The following is an 18,571-nucleotide window of genomic DNA, read 5'->3' on the forward strand; positions in this document are numbered from 1 at the left end:
TGTGCTTTTCTCAAAAAGCTCCAGCAGAGTAGCTTGAAGTGTGCTTGTGCACCTTTTTCTCTTTTGTCTTCCCTCCATCTTCTCCAAGTGCCATTTAGAATTTTTTTCCGGCGTAGGGCATCTTCTTCAAGAGCCGGCTGCATCAGTTCATATTTTTTCTGCGTCGCTGGCTTTGATTCGAGTTCAGCGCGAGCAGAGTCTTGACATCTTGCATTCACATTGCTTTCTTCTTTAGTACGTAAATGCGTCCGCAGATGAAGGGTTGACGGCCCATGCACGCTGTTGGACCCAAAGCAGACGAAGTGCTGGGTCTGGCGATCTTAGCAACACTCTGTGTGACGCTCGTGGTACTGATTCGGAACGCGTACTGGATCCGGCGATCCCGGACACGCTTGATGCATTCGCGGCTCCAGGTACGCACGGTTTGTCGGATTCTGAACTGGTGCCAGCCGACAGCACAGTTTCGTCACCGCAAGCATCTACGCACTGGACACTAGCAGCAGAAATGTAGAATTTCGATTCTCGTAGAATCCGCATAAAGCGTTTCCGCGCTCCCAACTGGTGCACCGTCTTCAGCTTTGTTGCTGGCATCCCACAAAGCAACAAAAATAAAGGGCACAGAACTTGTGTGAAAAGAAAAAAAGAAGAGAAACTGATCGAAAATACAGCGCAAGGCTAAAAGCGGCCCGTAAGCAATCGTCTATCAAGGCGGACGGAGCAGAGAGCAACGGCGAGACGAACGCGCCGGACGTGCCATCACCAAGCGGGACCGCCTGTTTCCAGCGCAGCAGCCAATGGCGGGCGCGCTTTCACCGCGAGATATGAATGAGATGCTCTAGCCAAGCAGCGCTCCGCATCACATCTTGGTGAAATGCCGATAGCATCTCGACCGTGCTGTTGACGCCATTTTGAAAGGTGGCAAACGAGAGAGAAAGAATTCTCAGTAAAAACAAGACCAAAATGACGCGGGACGGCCGCATGGTCTCGAAATAGCGTGCGCGCGAAGTTTGGTTTGATTTTGGCTTTAGCGCGTGCTTTGGGCACTACGGCAGCTTCCAAAATAGCATGTTTTGTGTACTTTGGTGTTGAATTAGGCACTGATATTTGCAGAATAGGTAGTTTATCTGACATGCAACCCAAAAATATGGTTTTTCAAAAACAGACTTTTTCGCAATTTTTCGGTTTTCAAGATTCGTGTGCCCCCTTATTGTTTGTTTTTAAGGATGATGCCAGCTATTTCGCTTGCAGCAGTAATTTGCGTGCAGTATGTCTGCAGTATGCAGCACCAAATCATTGCCATAATCTCGCAGGTCACATACGAATAATAGGAGCTATTACGACTCGCACGTGCACGCACATTGCGCACGTTTAGTACAAATGTAACGGCGTACTATGGCGATGCAAGGAAATGTGAACAGCAAAAAGCGTGGCTTTCGACTCAGTCGAACTGCCACATACATGCCTTGGATGTCGCTAGGCGAATCTGTGCTTTTAGCGGCCGTCACTGTAGCACTACAAAATCTTGCTCTGGCTAGCACTCACACTGCGTGCGTCTTCCAAGTGCCAAGCATGACTGGTAAATTATAAACACTAGTAGTGCATGTGCGCAAGCCAGAGCGGGATTCTAGCGCTGCAGTGATGCTGACAGAAAGCACGAGTTTTGCCTAGCCAGTCAGACAGTCAAGGCATGTCACAGTTTAACCGAGCTGAAAGCCACACTTTCCACTTTTTGCGTTTCTTTCCATAGCGATAGTACTGTACCTGACAAATGGCATCTTCGACTGGCAACATCGGTGGCGTTTTCTGTGCACTTCTGCCGTGCCATACGTTTGTCTGGGCACCACGCGTGCGGTGCCGCATGGTGCGATCCCATCAGCCCGCGCCTCCGGCAGACGACGCGGTGACGTTCCATCATTGCAGGTGTAACTTAATAGCTGGCGCTGCCGCAGAACACGGCTGGACGGCACGGGAAATGTGCGTGAGCTTACACTGTCCGACCGTACTTGTACAAGGCTACTTTTGCTGCCAGGATTCTACAGGACACCGAAGGTGATGCGAAAATTACCGTAACCCTCGTTGAGTTGGTACACAATCGATACAGCACAACTGTCTGGAGAACATATGCGCACCCACTGGACAAGTAGCATCTCGCAAATGTCTCTCATTGTTTGATTTTCTCTTGTTTGCTCTCTTATTACCAGTACAAGCAGGACGCTGGAAGTTGTCGTCTGCTAAATGACGTCTCTCGCATACAGCGCTGCTGTAGCGTATTCGAGGTTTGTGGTTCACACGTTCGGCTGGTTTGTAGCGAGGCGTGAAACTCGGGCGGTGTTTGACAAAACTTCCTTTCCACCGTCACGGTACCAGTGCATCTCAGCCGAAGATGCCAAAAGTTGCTTCTGCAGTCTACAGTGCACATGCTGTAGACATTCTGGACTGACGAGGAATGTCTTCTCGACGTTTCACAAGCAAACAGCACCGAATTCAAAGAAAGAAAAAACGCGAAACATGCTCCCAGACAGACTCGGGTTGGGAAGTTTTGCATTCTAATTGCAAAGCGTCTGCTAGCATGGCAATTCGAGGTGCTGTTTCGCTGCATTTTTGCCTAAATATGGCAGCAAGCGTTCCCCAGGGTAAAAGGTGATCCGGCTAGAGTTGGACGGCAAGAGGGTTTCTCGGTCATGGATCGAAATTCGAGATGGCAGTGGAAGTGCGAATAAAAGTAAATACTAATACACATCCGTTCTTCTAATGAAATGCTTCATTGAGTGCACGAGCATTCAGTGTGTAAAGGCATCTATTGAACGTTGTCCTAAAGTTCGACTGGTAACTCAACCAGTGGCTCAGTTCATGAACTCCTAGCACGTGCAAGCGATGTTCGTGAGCAATGCTCAATAGAGACAGACCCACTAGATGTTGTCACTGGAGAAGATGACCAGCCGTAGCATTTGTTCCTCTTCTCTGCAAGTGTTCTTAAAGCTCTCGTCAATTGAATAGAAATAGTTCATGAAGCTGTTGCATGAGCATAGCAACATCTTTGAAGGACATTGCTATTTTCTTGTAGAACTCATGACATTACACAGATGAGCAGTTCTTCTTCTCAACTCCCTGTACTGCTCCACTGGTTCCTACCAACAAAACAGTAATAGCAGGTTTTACACAGGACACCCTAAACATCTTCACTCCAACAAAGTCTCAGACGTACAGAAGCCTGTTTTATCTTTTGCAGAAAAAAGTAGAAAAGTAAACTTGCCAGTCACACTGTCACTAATCCCGTTAATTAGGGAGGTTATAGCTGGGCTAATTTCAAGGGCAGATGTATCGGCCCCCGAATCAAATGACGAAAGCACTGACAACTTAGTATCGGTCCCTTTGGCAAGCCAGCTGACGTCGGCTGTGGTCCAAAAAACGAAGCAGAGCCGAGAGTTGATATCAAAAGAAAAATATATACTCAGATATGGCAGAACAAAAAACACACAAAATACACACATGGCAATAATCCAATCACAAGATACTCAGAGTGTGCTATACAAAACAATAAGATACACTCAAAACAATCGGCACAAAAAAACACGCGCTACATTGCAATCTCATGCATTAACTAACTAAGACATTAGAATGTCCATCAAACAAATTCAGTCCAAAGTTCTTGGAACGAAACTTGAATGCTTCTTTTCAAAGAAACACTCACTCATAGTCTGGCGCCGGTTCTATTTCCGCTGCTCCTGAAGTTTTTCTTCCAAAAAAACTTCGCGTCGTCAAATGTCCACGCTTCAATAACAAAACAAAAATTTTTCGCCGGTAACACGTTGGCGACTCACGCACTGCGATTGAAGAACACGTCTTCGCCCGTGAGCGGTACACACACACTCTTCTCCTGCTTGTAACATACTGTGTTCACCAACAGGTAGAAAACCTCTTTATCTCCTGCTAGTAGCGGTTAGAATTCGGAGGCGCTCGCATTGTTGAGCGCTCGTTTGTGACACTGCACCCCACTTTAAGAATATTATCTCATAATATTGGAAACCACACAAATGAGTGCAAACAAACAGCTACATTATAAATGTCCCACATACATTGTCCATCACTTATGGCACATCACATTCACGATGGAACAAAGAGTACAATTTCAGATTGCAATTCAATTTCACAGTACATAAAATATAACCACAGGTGCATGGGTACAATCCGTCACACATTTCAAACGATTAAAACCTACAAGGGTTTGCTTTGACAAGGCCTGTACAATCATATCGATGACATCACGCCACCGCAACTGCCACTCTCACTTGACATACACTAGTGACACAGGGTAACAATGACACAATACAGTGAGGTTCAACACTGCCAAACACATGCAAATTCAACCCAGACTCCTAGTAATAAGGGCTGCAGCGCGAGCACGAAGGTGCTAGAAGAAACGTGAAACGAAAGGCTAGGCAAGGAAAGCAAAGAGGACAACACAAGCGCTTCCTTGCCTCGCCTTTCATTTCACGTTTCTTCTAGCACCTTCGTGCTCGCGCTGCAGCCCTTATTACCATGAATTCCAACCAACTAGCCCAAATAGCCGTTCTTCTCCAGACTCCTATCCTGTGCACTTCGGGTTGCACTTGCGCCCTTTTTTGCGGTGCTCACTCGATCTCTTATTTTTCTTCATTCTGTCCTGGCGAGCCATTTCAACAATGGTATCTGAGGCACCGTTGACATTTTTGACACTGCTAAAGTGTCGTCACGTTCGACTGATCTTGGCTGGTTATTTGCCAGCTTGTGCACGTCGCAACGTTGAGCGTGGATGGCCGCCTCCGTCACCTTTCGACTCTTGGTCGATTGAGGTCGTTTCGCTGCAGCTCCAACTGCATGACAGGTTTTCTCGTCCGATGTGATGACCTCTCGATTCACCTTCTTTTGCACCACGGCTTCATATTCAGCTCGGGTGAAATCCGGCACAGAATTCTGTTCCACTGCATCTGCACTTCGCGGTTCCTGTGTTAACGAGGGCTCCATCTTCAGGTCTTCCCCAAACGTTCTAGATTGTTCGGCCCTCACGCTCCCTCGATGTTACAGGGGGCTCGTCATGCACAGGGCCGTAACCTTCCCACTAAAGTAAGGTGTCTCGACTTCAATCTCAGCCTTGGAAAGCATCTGATCAGAACTGTCAATTAGGCAAACTGGCCTAGTTCTGCCTGTTAACTCACTTTCCTGCACCAAGTACCTCTGCACGCTCATAGTGGAGCTTCCTTTGTCTCTTAACACTGCGATCCTCCTTCCCGCAATTTTCCCAGGCAGCATTGGCATTGCTGCCGTTACACCTGTTTGGTGCGTTGTCATGACAGCACCCACAATAGGAAGTTTATTCTCGTTTTAGAGCTCCACAAATCCGTCGCTGATGTCTTCGTCATCTTTTGATGGCACATGCACACAGGCTACTTGGTGGGTTTTACTCGCTTTGTTTTGACATGCGTCTGCCTTGTGCCAGGTCTGACCACATTTAAAACATTTTGCTGCACTGGGACGTGTAAAGTTAGTTTGAGAACTGTTAGCGCGATGACCCACTCTGTTACACAGAAAGCATCGTGTGACACTCTCCTGTGCACGCTTCTTTTTTTCAGGTGCTGATTTCTTTGAATCTTTGGGACACTCCTTCTTAACCTTGGCCAAATTTGTGGCACCTTGTGCTTCCAAGAATTGATCGGCCAATCCAAGCATGTCTTCAAGCGGCTTAGCTCTCCTCTCTTTCAAGTACAGCGACAGGTTCGGGTGGCAACTGATGAGATATTGTTCTCTAATATGGAGCTCTCTAAGCTCGCCATACTCCTGTGCTGTTCCTGAAAGCTCAATCCATCTGTCAAAATAATGGCTAAGTCGAGCAGTGTACTGCGTAGCCGTCTCACTATTGGCTAGTTTTTCCGTCCGAAATCTGTTTCAGAAGCCTTTCACACTGAATCTGAGTCGCTTCAGCAAAGCAGCTTTCACTTTTGCATAGTTAGCTGCATCGCTTAAAGGGAGATGCTACTCGAAGCCGCTTTTTTTTAATATTCATCCTAGAGCAATGAAACTTGAGCTGTTTATGGAACTTTTTATGCTGATTTCAAATATAGAATTAGTTTTCTTGTAAGTTACACACTTTTAGCTCTGCAACATGACAAAGTGATAACCTTAACCCTTTTGCACCCCCTCTTTTCATTCATAAACTTCTGTAATTTTTTACCATTCATAGCTCATAATGCTTCAAATAAGGTGTAGAGTGCAAGTAACTAATTAGGAAGCATATACAAAATATGTAATATGCATGAAAAATAATAGACGTAAAAAGTCCATATATCACCTACCCTAGTAAAGGTATACATACAACTTTTTTATTATACAATAAATATAGAAATTTAAACTAGATAATTGCATTTGTCATACTTTGGAAAAAAATTGGGCAAAATTTCATGCAGATTTGAGCACTAGAAGGGCTCGAAAAAGGAGGGGCACATTGGAAAAAATGGCAAAATTTGTGTTTTGGAAAAAACGAGTTTTAAAGTTGAAATTGAGTTTTTATTTATGAAAGATATCATTAAATCAGATGAAATTTGCACACCAAAAAGAACAATCTTTCTTGTAGTGGCCACTGTGACTAAAATATGCCAGCACCATGAGTTTGTCCCTATCGACTTTTTCGAGCCGACTCCTCACAGGCATTTCGCTCACAGACAAGGCCATGAAACGCTTGCCAAACTTCCGCTCCATCTGGCAGAGCCTTGTGCCAACTGCAAGCTAGGAAGAAGTTCGACAGGACTGTGAAATCTAAACTAAGTCCAGTGTCATGCCATTTTGCAGTCATGCTTGTGCCACATACCGTCGTACATAATGGCAATGTCATCCCTGCTAAGTTCTCTCACTGCGAGCTCTTTCGACCTCTCAAGATTGGCGCTGACGTCATCCATTGCCGCGTCACGAACTTTCTGGCTGACGGGTGTCAATGACTTTTGATGCATTGGCTTTTGCAAGCCAACAACTGCCGCAAATCGGACCAGCTGCTTGTAGCCTATTCCTACAGAGCGCGTCGCACAACGGCTTTCACTTGCGAGCAATGCTTTTTTTCATCCATAGTGGAGATAATTACATGAGAAAAGCATTGTTCAGCTGCGCTGCTTGACGAGACATGGACCTCCCAAATAGGTTTCATAGCACATACAGGTACGTAGCGGCCAATGGTGGTCCCCGGTTCGTACCACGTCATAAGCTAGTTGCGGTGCTCGAAAAACGTGCAGAAGAGTGCTTCTTTTTATTATTTCTTGCGCTGCATCAGCGAGAAAAACGGTTGTTATTTGAAGAGTGAGGCTCGACTCTTCGACTCATGCGATCAACAATGGCTAGCGGCGGTGCATTATCGGCGGCAAGGTGCTCGAAGACTGCACACTTTCGACCTTTTAACAGGCACCTTGTGCTCTTTAGATGCAATTTTAAAGCATTTCCAGTCAAGTCTCGACCTGTATTATTTTTTTCATAACAGTAGATGTACTAATCTTATCAAAACAGGCAAAAATAAAAAATCGGTAATCTTGAAAAAAACTCGAGTTTTTCGACCCGCATCTCCCCTTAATGTCAGCCTTTCATACACACTGAGAGCTTCGCCACTCAAGCAAGTACTCAAAGCAGTTGCCCATTGACGCTCTGGCCAATTCTGGCTCCTAGGAATTGTCTGAAATCTGTGAAGGTATGCGTCAAGTTCCTCCTTCCTCTCGTCAAACATTACGAGCAGTTAGCTTTGATTCAAACGGAAGCTAGTATCTTCCCATTCACTGCATTCAACTCTAGCCTGTACGGGAGTACAGTGGCTTGAATAGAGAAGTGTGACAAGCGGCAAGTGGCGCCTACGAAGCGCACTAAAGCTTCTGAAGAGGAGCCGCGTGGGGGTGCGCGCAGTCGTTCATGCGTTGTTTTCACGGTTCTGACAGTTTCGTCAAGCGCGTTCGTCCTTGTTTCCTTTTTTGCGGTGGCACCAATGCTTCTTTCTGTATGCACTCTCATGGCGCAAAAACAAAGTGATTGCTTTGTCTGGGTGTGTACTACAGGCTACAAGCCAACTAAAAAGAAGCATTCGTTGTTCTGCGTTCCAAAGGACAAAGCTCCATTTGCGCAGTGGTGCAGAGCGATCCAGTGCGCTGACAAACTACTTCAAGAAAACTTGGCTGTGTGCAAGCTGCACTTCAACGAGAGGTACATCTCCCGGCACTTCGAGCACACTGTGAATGGTGAAATTGTCTGCATTGAAATGGGTAGGCCTGTAGGCGTGCGCAGGATTCCCATTCAGGGTGGGGGGGGGGGGGGGGGGATTTGTAGACGTCTTTGAAATCACTTTTTCAAGGTGGTTTAGCTACAACGAACTTCACAGTGACAGCTTGGAAGGGCTTGTTTCCTGCTTGCAAAAAAAAAATATGATGTAACACTGGTCTGTGCTCAACATGGTCAGAGCCTCACCAATCAAGTGACCAAGTTTTTTCTGCTCTAAAAAAATTTTTCCCGAAATACAGCCAACTAATACTTGTATCTTCTGCTACGCTATAGCTAACTTGGAAAATATACTCTGGCAGTGCCCCGCATTATGTGGGGAATTATTACGCCTTCCAAATGGGAGAGTGCTATCACAAGCTCCGGACTCGAACAACAGTTATTGGCAAGTCCACCGGGCCCGCAACGCAGCATAGAGACTTGGTCTTTCTGTCCTGATGTGGGAGCGGCCCGCAACATGCTAAAGCGCGTTCCGAAGGAGCAAATAAAGTTCATCCATCCATCCATGCATCCGTCTAACCAATTTTCATTTTTACACAAAGGCACTCCACAAGAGGAGCGAGCATCGTCTTGTGAAAAGAAGCACCTGAAGCTCAGGCACGTCACTGGACTTGCAGCTGAAGGGAAACAATGTTCTGTGGTGCGCTTGTGAACTACAAAACTTTTTTTTCTTGGGGAGAAAAAATTACGTGCGACCAATAATTAAGAATGCATTGTTGTAAACAGATAGTGAGTCACTACTCCGAAATGTGTTGTATGACCAGTGTGTAGAAAATAAAATGTTTTCATCCAGATACCTCTCGTGATTCTCGTCTCCGAGTTTGATTATGCGTTAGCAGAAGTAGCTGTAGCGAGCCAGGCATGTTACGAATGATGGAGCTTTATTTACAGATTAGTGCTTCAGGAAATGATGGTTCACCGTGGAAAGTGTTGCAAGCAATGGCTCACAACTGAGTTCATCGTTTTACTGTTTTGCGACTTCACATGTATAAAATGTTTGGTGCCGTCACACGCTCGTTTTCGGCGCCCTGTTGAGTTTTTTTTTAGTTGCTCACCCGGGTAGGCGTTCTATAATTCTAGAAGCTACTTAACATACTTGCTCGGTCGCCATATGAGGCCATGCACGAGCAACAAAATGTATTTGAAATGCTTCACATTGCTCGCGCGTGTGTTGATTCCCATCGCCTTGGGTGACGTGCAAACGTGTGCCAGCGTCACCTGGCGGTTTCCTCCCAAGGCGTTGCGCTCTAGCCGCCGTGTTCATCACACTTCCCTATTCTAGCCACTGTAACGGTAGTTTTACTTCGCTGTTGCAAACCGAGCCGCTCAAGTTCCATCTCCTGCTGCCGCTGCCTTTCTCTTTCAGTTATCTCAGCTTCTCTTTTTTTTCTTGCCCTCTCAGCTGCCAGCCTTCTTTCTCCAGCTCGGCCGCTTTTTTTTCCTTCAACTGCCACTCCTTCGCCTCTCTTTCTTCTTTCAACCACTGCTCCTTCACGTCTCTTTCTTCTTTCTCCCTCTCAGCCGCCAACGTTTATCTTTCCGGCTCAGTAGCTTTTTCTCCTTGGCCCTATCAGCTGCCAACCTCTCCTTCCGCCGCCTCTTTCTCCTCCTGGCTCACCCACTTCCATAGTACGGCGCCAGAAAGACCCACCTTCTCACCAAGAGCTACTAACTTCTCCAGATCCATGGTGCCTCTCGAATAAAATTCAACCGCATGCACTAAATATATGCCTAACACTGGCTATCCAAAACTATCTGCACAATCGTTAGCAAAGAATGCAGTGCTACAAAAAAAAAAAGCACTACCAATGACTCGAGGCTCTTTCTTTCTGCTTTGGACACACTGTGCACCAAAAAGGTCCTGTTGCCGACACCAGAATAATTGTCACTGGTCCCGTTAGTTAGGGAGGCAATCGCTGGGCTGATTTCAAGAGCTGACGTATTGACCCCCCGAATTGCACGACGAAAGTCCGGACTACTTAGTATAGGTCCTTTTGGCATGCCAGCGGACGCCGGCTGTGGTTCAAAGAACGAGGCAGAGCCGAGAGTTGATATCAAAACAAAAATATATTCTCAAATATGGCAGAACCAAAAACACACAAATATGCATACACACGACGATAATTCAAATACAAGATACTCAAAACAATAGATACAAAACAATGAGATACACTCAAAAACAGCGGGCACAAACGACGCGCGCCAGTATGCAATCTCATGCATTAACTAACCAAGACACTTGAGTAAATTTTCACTTGTACGAATGTTGGTTTAATGAACATTTGAGAATAACGAACTTTTAGGAAATCCCCGGCGATTTTCTTATGCATTCTATGTAACAATCTTTCAGTTAAACGAATTTCAGAATAGTGAATTTTTTCAGTTGAACGAACATTATCCGCGGACCGAGGCTAATTTTTAAAATCAATTCAGCGAATTTTTGTGCATTGCAGCATTCGAATAGCCGATGCAAGCCGCCAGTAAATCGTCCATCCATCGGCGGCAGCGGCGCGACATCGCTTGTGCATGCATAGCCGCTGAGGCAAAGCGGCCGTGTGGCTGATGAAAATGAGTCACGTGCGCATCAGTCACGTGCGCACCAGCACCGCCGGCGCCCCTTCTTTTTTTGTCTGTCTCATCGGCATTCATCGGCACCATTTTCATTTCGGGAAACAACAGCTCATTTCACATGCCGTGCGGCCATTCGTAATGAGTTCGACGAAACGCAAGTGATTGACTCTGTCAGACAAGCACAAAATCTTTCAGTGTCCTGACAGCGAGCAAAGGCAAGTGGACGTTGTGAAGGAATACGGAATTGTACCGTCAGCGTTGTCAATCATAGTCAAGCGAAAATCAAAGCTCGAAGGAGAAACTTTGTTTAATCGTACCATGAAACGACTCTGCACGGGACATTTCAAGGCAGTGGATGATGCCGTTGTGGTGTGGCTCCAGTACCTGCAATCCCAAAACATACCGATGTCCGACCCGATGATACAGTGCAAATCGAAAGAATTTGCTCTGCTTCTGGACGTTAGTGGCTTCGAAGCAAGTAGTGGATGGCTTACCCAATTTTGGGATAAGCATGGGACCGCATGGAAAATTATTTGTGGGGAAAGCAAGGATGCTGACCATGAAGCAGTGAGAACCTTGAAGGATGAAAAACTACGGGATATCATTAGTACATATTCGCCCGATGACATTTACAATGCCAACAAAACTGGTATGTTTTATCAGGTTCTTCCAAAAGAGACAATGGCATTAAAAAATGACAGCTGCAAAAGCGGGAAGCAATCAAAAGCAAGGATCACTGTGCTGTTGTGCTGCAACGCCAGTGGCAGCCACAAGCTCAGGCCCCTTGTGGTAAGAAAATATGCGAAACCGCGATGCTTTAAAGGTTTCCCTTCACTTCCATGCACGTATAAAAGCAACCAAAAAGCATGGATGACGAGGAATCTCTTCAGTGAGTGGCTGCTGAGTATCAACGATGAAATAAGAAAGGCAAAAAGAAAGATGCTTTTGATTGTATACAATTGCTCCGCACACCTTGTCGATCTCAATCTGAGCAATGTGCATGTGGAATACCTCCTGCCAAATTGCACTGCCGTGCTTCAATTGCTTGAATTGGGCATCATACAGAACTTGAAGGTCGAGTACTGATGGCGGCTCGTGCAGCCGATTTTAATTAATATGAGGATTGGCAACAATGAGCCCATCAATGTCAGGCAGGCAGCCGAGATGGTGACATGCTCCTGGTGGTAAGTGTCACAGGCTACAATTAGAAACTGCTGGCACAAATCCGGCCTTTCTCCCATGCAGTATGCAAGTGAGCATGAAGAGCACGACGAGGTCAGTGAGCAGGAGGAGGAGAATGGCGCAGTCATTGACTCTAGAATGTGAACAGAGGTCTGTCAGCAGCTGGACGTTTACAGTGGTGCTTCATTTAAGGACTATGTGCAGTGTGACAGGGATCTTGTCACTTGCGTAGAAGGATCTGATTTAGAAATTGTTTCGAGTGTTTGTGCGGAACCAGAAGAGTGCCACGAGGATACGTAATAACTGAGGTTGGTTGAAACCCTGTAACTTTAGCCGAGGCAGTAGAGTATGTTAGAAAGTTGCGAGACTTCGTGTCTCAGCAACAAGCTGTGCCAGAGCCACTGCACAGAAACTTAAACTGTCTAGGAAGCTTTGTCTCTTCTTTTGCTTTAAAGGTACCAGTGCAAATAAAAATTACAGATTATTTTTCAAAATGAATTGCATTTCACTCCTTTGACTCTATTGTCTGCCGTGTCCAATGCTGTTCCATATTCTAGTGAATATTCAGTTTAGTGAACTTCCAGTTTAGTGAACTATTTTCTTGGGTCCCTTGAAGTTCACTCCATTGAGAGTTCACTGTAGAATGTCCATCAAACGAGTTCAATCGAAAGTTCTTGGAACAAAACTTCAATGCTTCTCTTCAAGGAAACACTCACTCAAAGTCTGGCATTGGTTGTAGTTCTGCTGCTCCTGAAGTTTTTCTTCCAGGAAAGCTCGCATTGTCAAATGTCCGCACTTCAATAACAAAACTTCTTCTCCAGTAATACGTTGGCGACTCACACTGCAACTGCGGAACGCGTCTTCGCCTACTGGCGGTGCACACGCAAACTCTTCTTCTGCTTATAACACAAGCCTTCACCCGCAGGTGGAAAACATCTTCATCTGCTTTGGCACTGAAGACAAAAGCCTTCGCCTGACAGCGGAAAAACTCTCTTCATGTCCTGACCACCATCCTCTGCTGCTCGCCTATATACGTTAGCTCTGAGTTCTGGAAATGTCATTGGCACGCCGCACAGCCAAGGCTGGGAAAGGGACGAGACTTTTCTCGTACTCTCCTCAAAGCATGACACAACCAGGGAGTAACTCAAGCTTTTCTTCTCGATGATTCTGGTGGCTTGTCGATGGATACTAGGAGGTTGGTCAGGGTAGCGGCACCTTCAAGGGGGAGAGAAGGCGCATGGGGCATTTTTATGCTTGTTTTCTTCTTTCCGCCGGCTTCTATCACCTGTCTGGTGCCTCAATTTCGCGTAGCGGTTAGAATTCGGATGTGCGCGCTTTGTTGAGCGCTCGTTTGTAGCACGCTGCAAAATGGCCATCAATAGACAGATAGCAGGGGCCCTGCCGCAGTCGTCTAGTGGCTAAGGTACTCGGCTGCTAACCCGTAGGTCGCAGTATTGAATCCCAGCTGCAGCGGCTGTGTTTTAGATAGAGGCGGAAATGCTGTAGGCCCGTGTGCTCGGATTTGGGTGCAACCTAAAGAACCCCAGGCAGTCGAAATATGCGGAGCCCTCCACTATGGCATTTCTCATAATCATATGGTGGTCTTGAGACATTAAACCCCATATATCAACAGCTAGCAGCGCTAAGTCAATGTGCAGCCCACAGCTGACACAAAGCGATGCCTTTTGCGCTTTTTAGTTACAGAACCAAGGTGCAATGAAACCTCAATAATTCAAGCTTGGGTATTTCGAAATTCTCCTCAGTATGAATTTTGGCGGCACTTGGGTGCTCCATCACATGACTGAACAATAGGAGAGATTACCGAAGCATTCTTCGTTCACGAGACAGGCGACGCATGTTGCGAGGCTATCGTGTCATGGCATAGTTTCGAGCTTGTATATCTGGCCAGGAGCGCAAAGGTCACGATTTGTTTGTTTGAAATAGTGCTTATATATGTTTTCATTTTCTGTTTTAATAAACGCACTTGTTGGATTGGTGCTTTGTCATCCACTCTTTCTCGCCCTTCGTTTTTTTGCACCTTAAATTTCCTGTAAGGACTTACAACTTGACCTGTATTTAGTTCAAGTCGCTATTCCCAGTTTCGATTTTGCCACAAACCAGCAAGAGGGAACGAAAAGAAATAGAGGGGGGGGAGGGGGGGGGCATGGTCTTTGGAGCGATAAGGCAGGGCCACATAGCGATGTTGAAGAGTGACAGGTAAGGCACATCAATATTATTGCTGCCAGCGTAGAGAAAAGGAAAAAAAAATTGGCAGCATATCCACGGAGTGAATGATGGAGAGTGGGGCGAAGCATTCGTCCGTCCATTCGTTCTTGCTTCTGTCTGTCTATGCGTCCATCTGTGTGACCGTCCATGCATCCATCCGCCCATCCGTGCGTGCGTCTGTTCGTGCGTCCGTCCCTGCGTTCGTCCATGCATCCGCCCCTGCGTCCGTTCATGCGTCCATCCATGCATCTGTCTATGTCCGTTAGTCCATCTATTCAACTCTCCAAGTACCACCATCTCGCATCTTTTCATCATATATTCCCCATATAGAAGCATCGCCATCCAGCAGACATTTCAAGGACTAAACGAGAGGTGGCACACGCACACTTTCTTACGACTTGCGCTTCGGGTCTACTTCCCACCTTTAACCACCTCGAGTTCATGGTATATACTAGTTCACTGTATTCATGGCACTGTGGCCCAACGCTCGCTAAACTTTCTAAAACTAAAGAGGTTAGGCCCAGCGAGTATAACGTAGCAACCTTTTTCTGTCAGATAGTGCTCAATGTACATGCCAATGGCTGCTAATGGGAAATGAGAGACAGAAGAATTCGGCTTTTACTTTCTTACGACTTGCGCTTCGTATCTACTTCCCACCTTTAACCACCTCGAGTTCATTCATGGTATATACTAGTTCATTGTATTCATGGCACTGCGGCCAACGCTTGCTAAACCTGTCTAAAACTAAAGAGGTTACACCTAGCGAGTATAACGTAGCAACCCTTTCTTGTCAGAGAGTGCTCAATGTACATGCCAATGGCTGCTAATGGGGATCGCAGCATGCACATTAACTAAAAGCCGAATGCTCCTGTCTCTCATTCCTCATTAGCAGCCATTAGCATGTGCATTGAGCACTATTTTTTATTGTTCAACAACGCACAGAAGAAATCTCTCACCGGCACCACCTTGGGGGTCAAAATGTTATACTTGTTACACACTACAATAGCTACGAGGGACGAATGGGTGCCGCTATAAAGAGCTTCGCCCCTAAAAAACAAAACAGTCAGTCCTTGGTCTCATAGTTCGCTGAAATGCGCGCTTGTCATGAAGGAAACATGCTTCACCGCAACTCAGAAGCGTGTCATGTGCTCCTCATAATGCCGTGCAACCTTTCGATAATTTATTGTGGGAAATGAATAAAGAAAGAGTAATGAAGGACAGTCTGATGAAGTTCGCTTTGAGTTTTGGCTGGAAAACGTAACCCTTATATTGCTGCTTTTTTCTAAATATTGTTGCAGACAAGCGCTTCTTTGGTAGTGTCATTTCACACGTTAGTGGAGGAACACGTAATTAGTGGTCTACGAAGTCTAGAGACCATACTGTTCTTGACCTATGTGCGTATTTGCATATCTCTTCAATCCCGAATGGAAAAATGGAATGGTAGCTCGGTTTAGCATTTCCTGCGGACAGTCAGTGGTAGGGATCCGATGCAGGTAGGATGACATTCTTATGAAAGAACTTTTTGATTTTTCTTTCGAAAAATTGCCTATCTTGTAGCGAATCTAAGATGTTCTTATTTTACTGATGAGGTTCAGTTAGGTTCTTGGCCTGATGCCAATGGCATGACTGTAGTTATGGGAGCAGTCGTAGCTGTCCTACAAGCCACTGGACTTGACGCACCAATTTGACGGTGCTATATTCTGACCTTTTTAACTTACCATAAACCATAACCATTCGTTACTCTCTTCCCTGTCCTCCTTCCCCAGTGTGTATTAGTTGGTCTAAGTAAACTATATTTCAGGCCCACCTCTCTGCCCTTCTGTAAATGCATTATCTCTCTCTTTTTCTTTGTACAGCACAGTATTGGGCAGTAAACCAGTGTGATACTGAGCACCAGTGAAATGACCAGTGTCATCTTGGTACGAAGAGCTGGCTGCCTGGGCTAGCGGGTGGAACACACACAATAGTGCATACGCAAGGGCAGCACTGCTGCTGACCAGTGACAGTGTCTCTGCTCTTAAAGCTTGCCAGTGGGGCTCCTTTGGTAAAGATAAGGGTTCTCAAAATAATATCGTGGGGTACGAAGGCCTAAAACCATGATATGATTGTGAAGCCCACCGCAGTGGAGGGCTCTGACAATTTCGACCACCTGGTGTTCTTCAACCTGCACTGAGATTGCACAGTATACGAGCCTCTTGCATTTTGCCTCCATCGAAATGCACTCGCCACGTCTGGGATGAAACCCGACGCTTTTGGGTCGGCAACCGAGCACCGTAGCTGCCTCATTGCTGCGGTGGACAGGGGTTCTGGCTGCGAAAGTGCTGTGGTAAACGCACATGCTTTACATTAGTTTTGTGTAGCAGCTCTCGCACAGGAACGACAGCCCAGTCATATGTTCACGCATAGGGACTCTAGTACCTAATCTACCTTTTTCAAGGTGCCACGGTGCATGCGTCCTTCCCTGGTGCAAAACTCTCGGGAATGACTCCTTGTCTCAGAGGCCTTCGTTCTAGCAATGCCAGTTCTCCTGGCTCCTACCAAACCTACCTAAACGCCAGAGGACAGCGCGGGAAAATGGAAAAGGCGGATTGCTTAACTGCACGTGTCAACCTTTCTGAAATACTTCACTGGCCACTGCGCATTGGGAAAACCCTGAAACTGGGAGTGCCATTGGTGTAGCTCCTACATTCTTCAGCTACTCACGGCATCTATGCTGGAGTGCTACCTCCTGCAGCTGCAATTTCCTTGCGTGCACCCTAGACAGAAACCATGCACTCTTTGTACTGTGCCTTTAGCTCATAATGATGTCTTTTGTGCTGAAGCTTTGATACATTTTCCTCTGTGCAGACTGCCCGGAATAGTTTCAGTGGTTTTTTATGGCCCACTGACAAGTAGAATATGTCTTTTCATTTGTTACCAGATTGACTCAAGTGCTGTGCCTGAAGCATATATACTTTTTCACCTTGTTTTAAACATGCACGCTGCTAGAGTTGGCTGGGTGCCGTCACTCGTGAACTTTTCAGTCGCGCCTGTTTGGGACGTCATTTGTGCTACCTGTGTGATAGGTTTTTCGGTGTTTCTACCCGAGGAGAAAATTCGAGCAGCCAGTGATATGCGATGGTGCAGAGACCAACCAGGCAAACATGGCATGTTTTACATCACGTGCAAGACTTTTGATAAGTGTTGCGGAAGGCAGAGCATAGACTTGACCACATAGTGAAAAAGTTAGCAAAACATAGAGCCTTGGAGGACAGCGACCTTCACTTGCACCTAGCTTCCTCAGTAAGGGGTGTTTCACTGGAAATGGGAGTGCAAATAAGTCAGCGCTCGTTAAACAGCACCTAATAGGACCAGGAAAGAATGTTCTGTGTAACGAAAGAGAAAGAAGGAGGGGGCACATTTTAAATATAAAATGAGTCATGTCAGAGGCAGTTCTACCTGAGCAGCAATGCCATTAAAGAAATTTTTCATTTACTGAGAATCTTCCATGTTTATGTTATAGTATTTGAGTGACTGCTTGCATAATTTAAAAAATAAGTTTTTGGGTCTCCTTATGTCGTCCGTAGGTAATTGAAGGATTGAAAATGTGACAGCGCTGTGGAGACTTAGTTGTTGAAACTTTCCCCATGTGTTTCTATTGTAGCGGCTGCTGCAGCTAGTCGTTCCTGGTCTGGCCAGCCGGGTATGGGCTCTGTACCGGAGGCGGAGGCAGCTGACCACCATTCACGGGCATCTGTGGCAGCCGAGCGTCGCAGGGGAGGTGGCATCGAGGATGACACCTCCCGTAGCCAACAGTGGGACTTGGTGTACTGCCTGTGGCTTGTCGGTGAGCTAGCACACACTAAGGAGTCCATGCACAGCATGGGTGATGTATTTTTTCATGGCACTAGGGTCATTTTTTGATCAAAAAGAGCCAGGATATGGTGATGCAGCTTGGGTCAGCAATCTGCAGTATTTGATGCCTCATGAAAACACTTTCATATGTCTTCATATACAACATTCTTTGTGATTATAGAGATCATTTTTCTTGTTCAGGTGTACCAAAAAAATCATTCAGCGAATTTCACTTTTAGCAGAGCTGGCTATAGTACGTAGTCGGTGTAGAAAGATTTTGTCAAAATGTGCTACGGGGCATAAATGTGATGTACATTTGCTGACCATTTATTTGGATACTAGAAATTCGGACATGCTCTTCGAATTGTACATCAAGGTGCTGCCACTCATCCCACTGATGTGCTGTATAACCATGATTGACAATATTTTGCAAGCTCAACAGCATGCCATCAGATTTTTCAGACTGCGGCATCCAAATGAA

At 46.0% G+C, this 18,571-nt stretch overlaps 1 protein-coding gene across 2 annotated transcripts in view; it reads left to right on the forward strand.

Moving 5' to 3' along the window:
* Positions 1-18,571, forward strand: part of LOC119177840 (activating molecule in BECN1-regulated autophagy protein 1A) — a 152,895-nt gene that overhangs the window by 54,623 nt on the left and 79,701 nt on the right. For both annotated transcript variants that reach the window (XM_075887428.1, XM_075887429.1), the window contains one exon: positions 17,900-18,082. In XM_075887428.1, coding sequence (XP_075743543.1) covers positions 17,900-18,082 — 183 coding nt within the window. The remainder of the gene's footprint in view (positions 1-17,899; positions 18,083-18,571) is intronic.

This window comes from Rhipicephalus microplus, chromosome 1 (assembly GCF_043290135.1).
Source record: "Rhipicephalus microplus isolate Deutch F79 chromosome 1, USDA_Rmic, whole genome shotgun sequence".
Taxonomy (NCBI): Eukaryota; Metazoa; Arthropoda; class Arachnida; order Ixodida; family Ixodidae; genus Rhipicephalus; species Rhipicephalus microplus.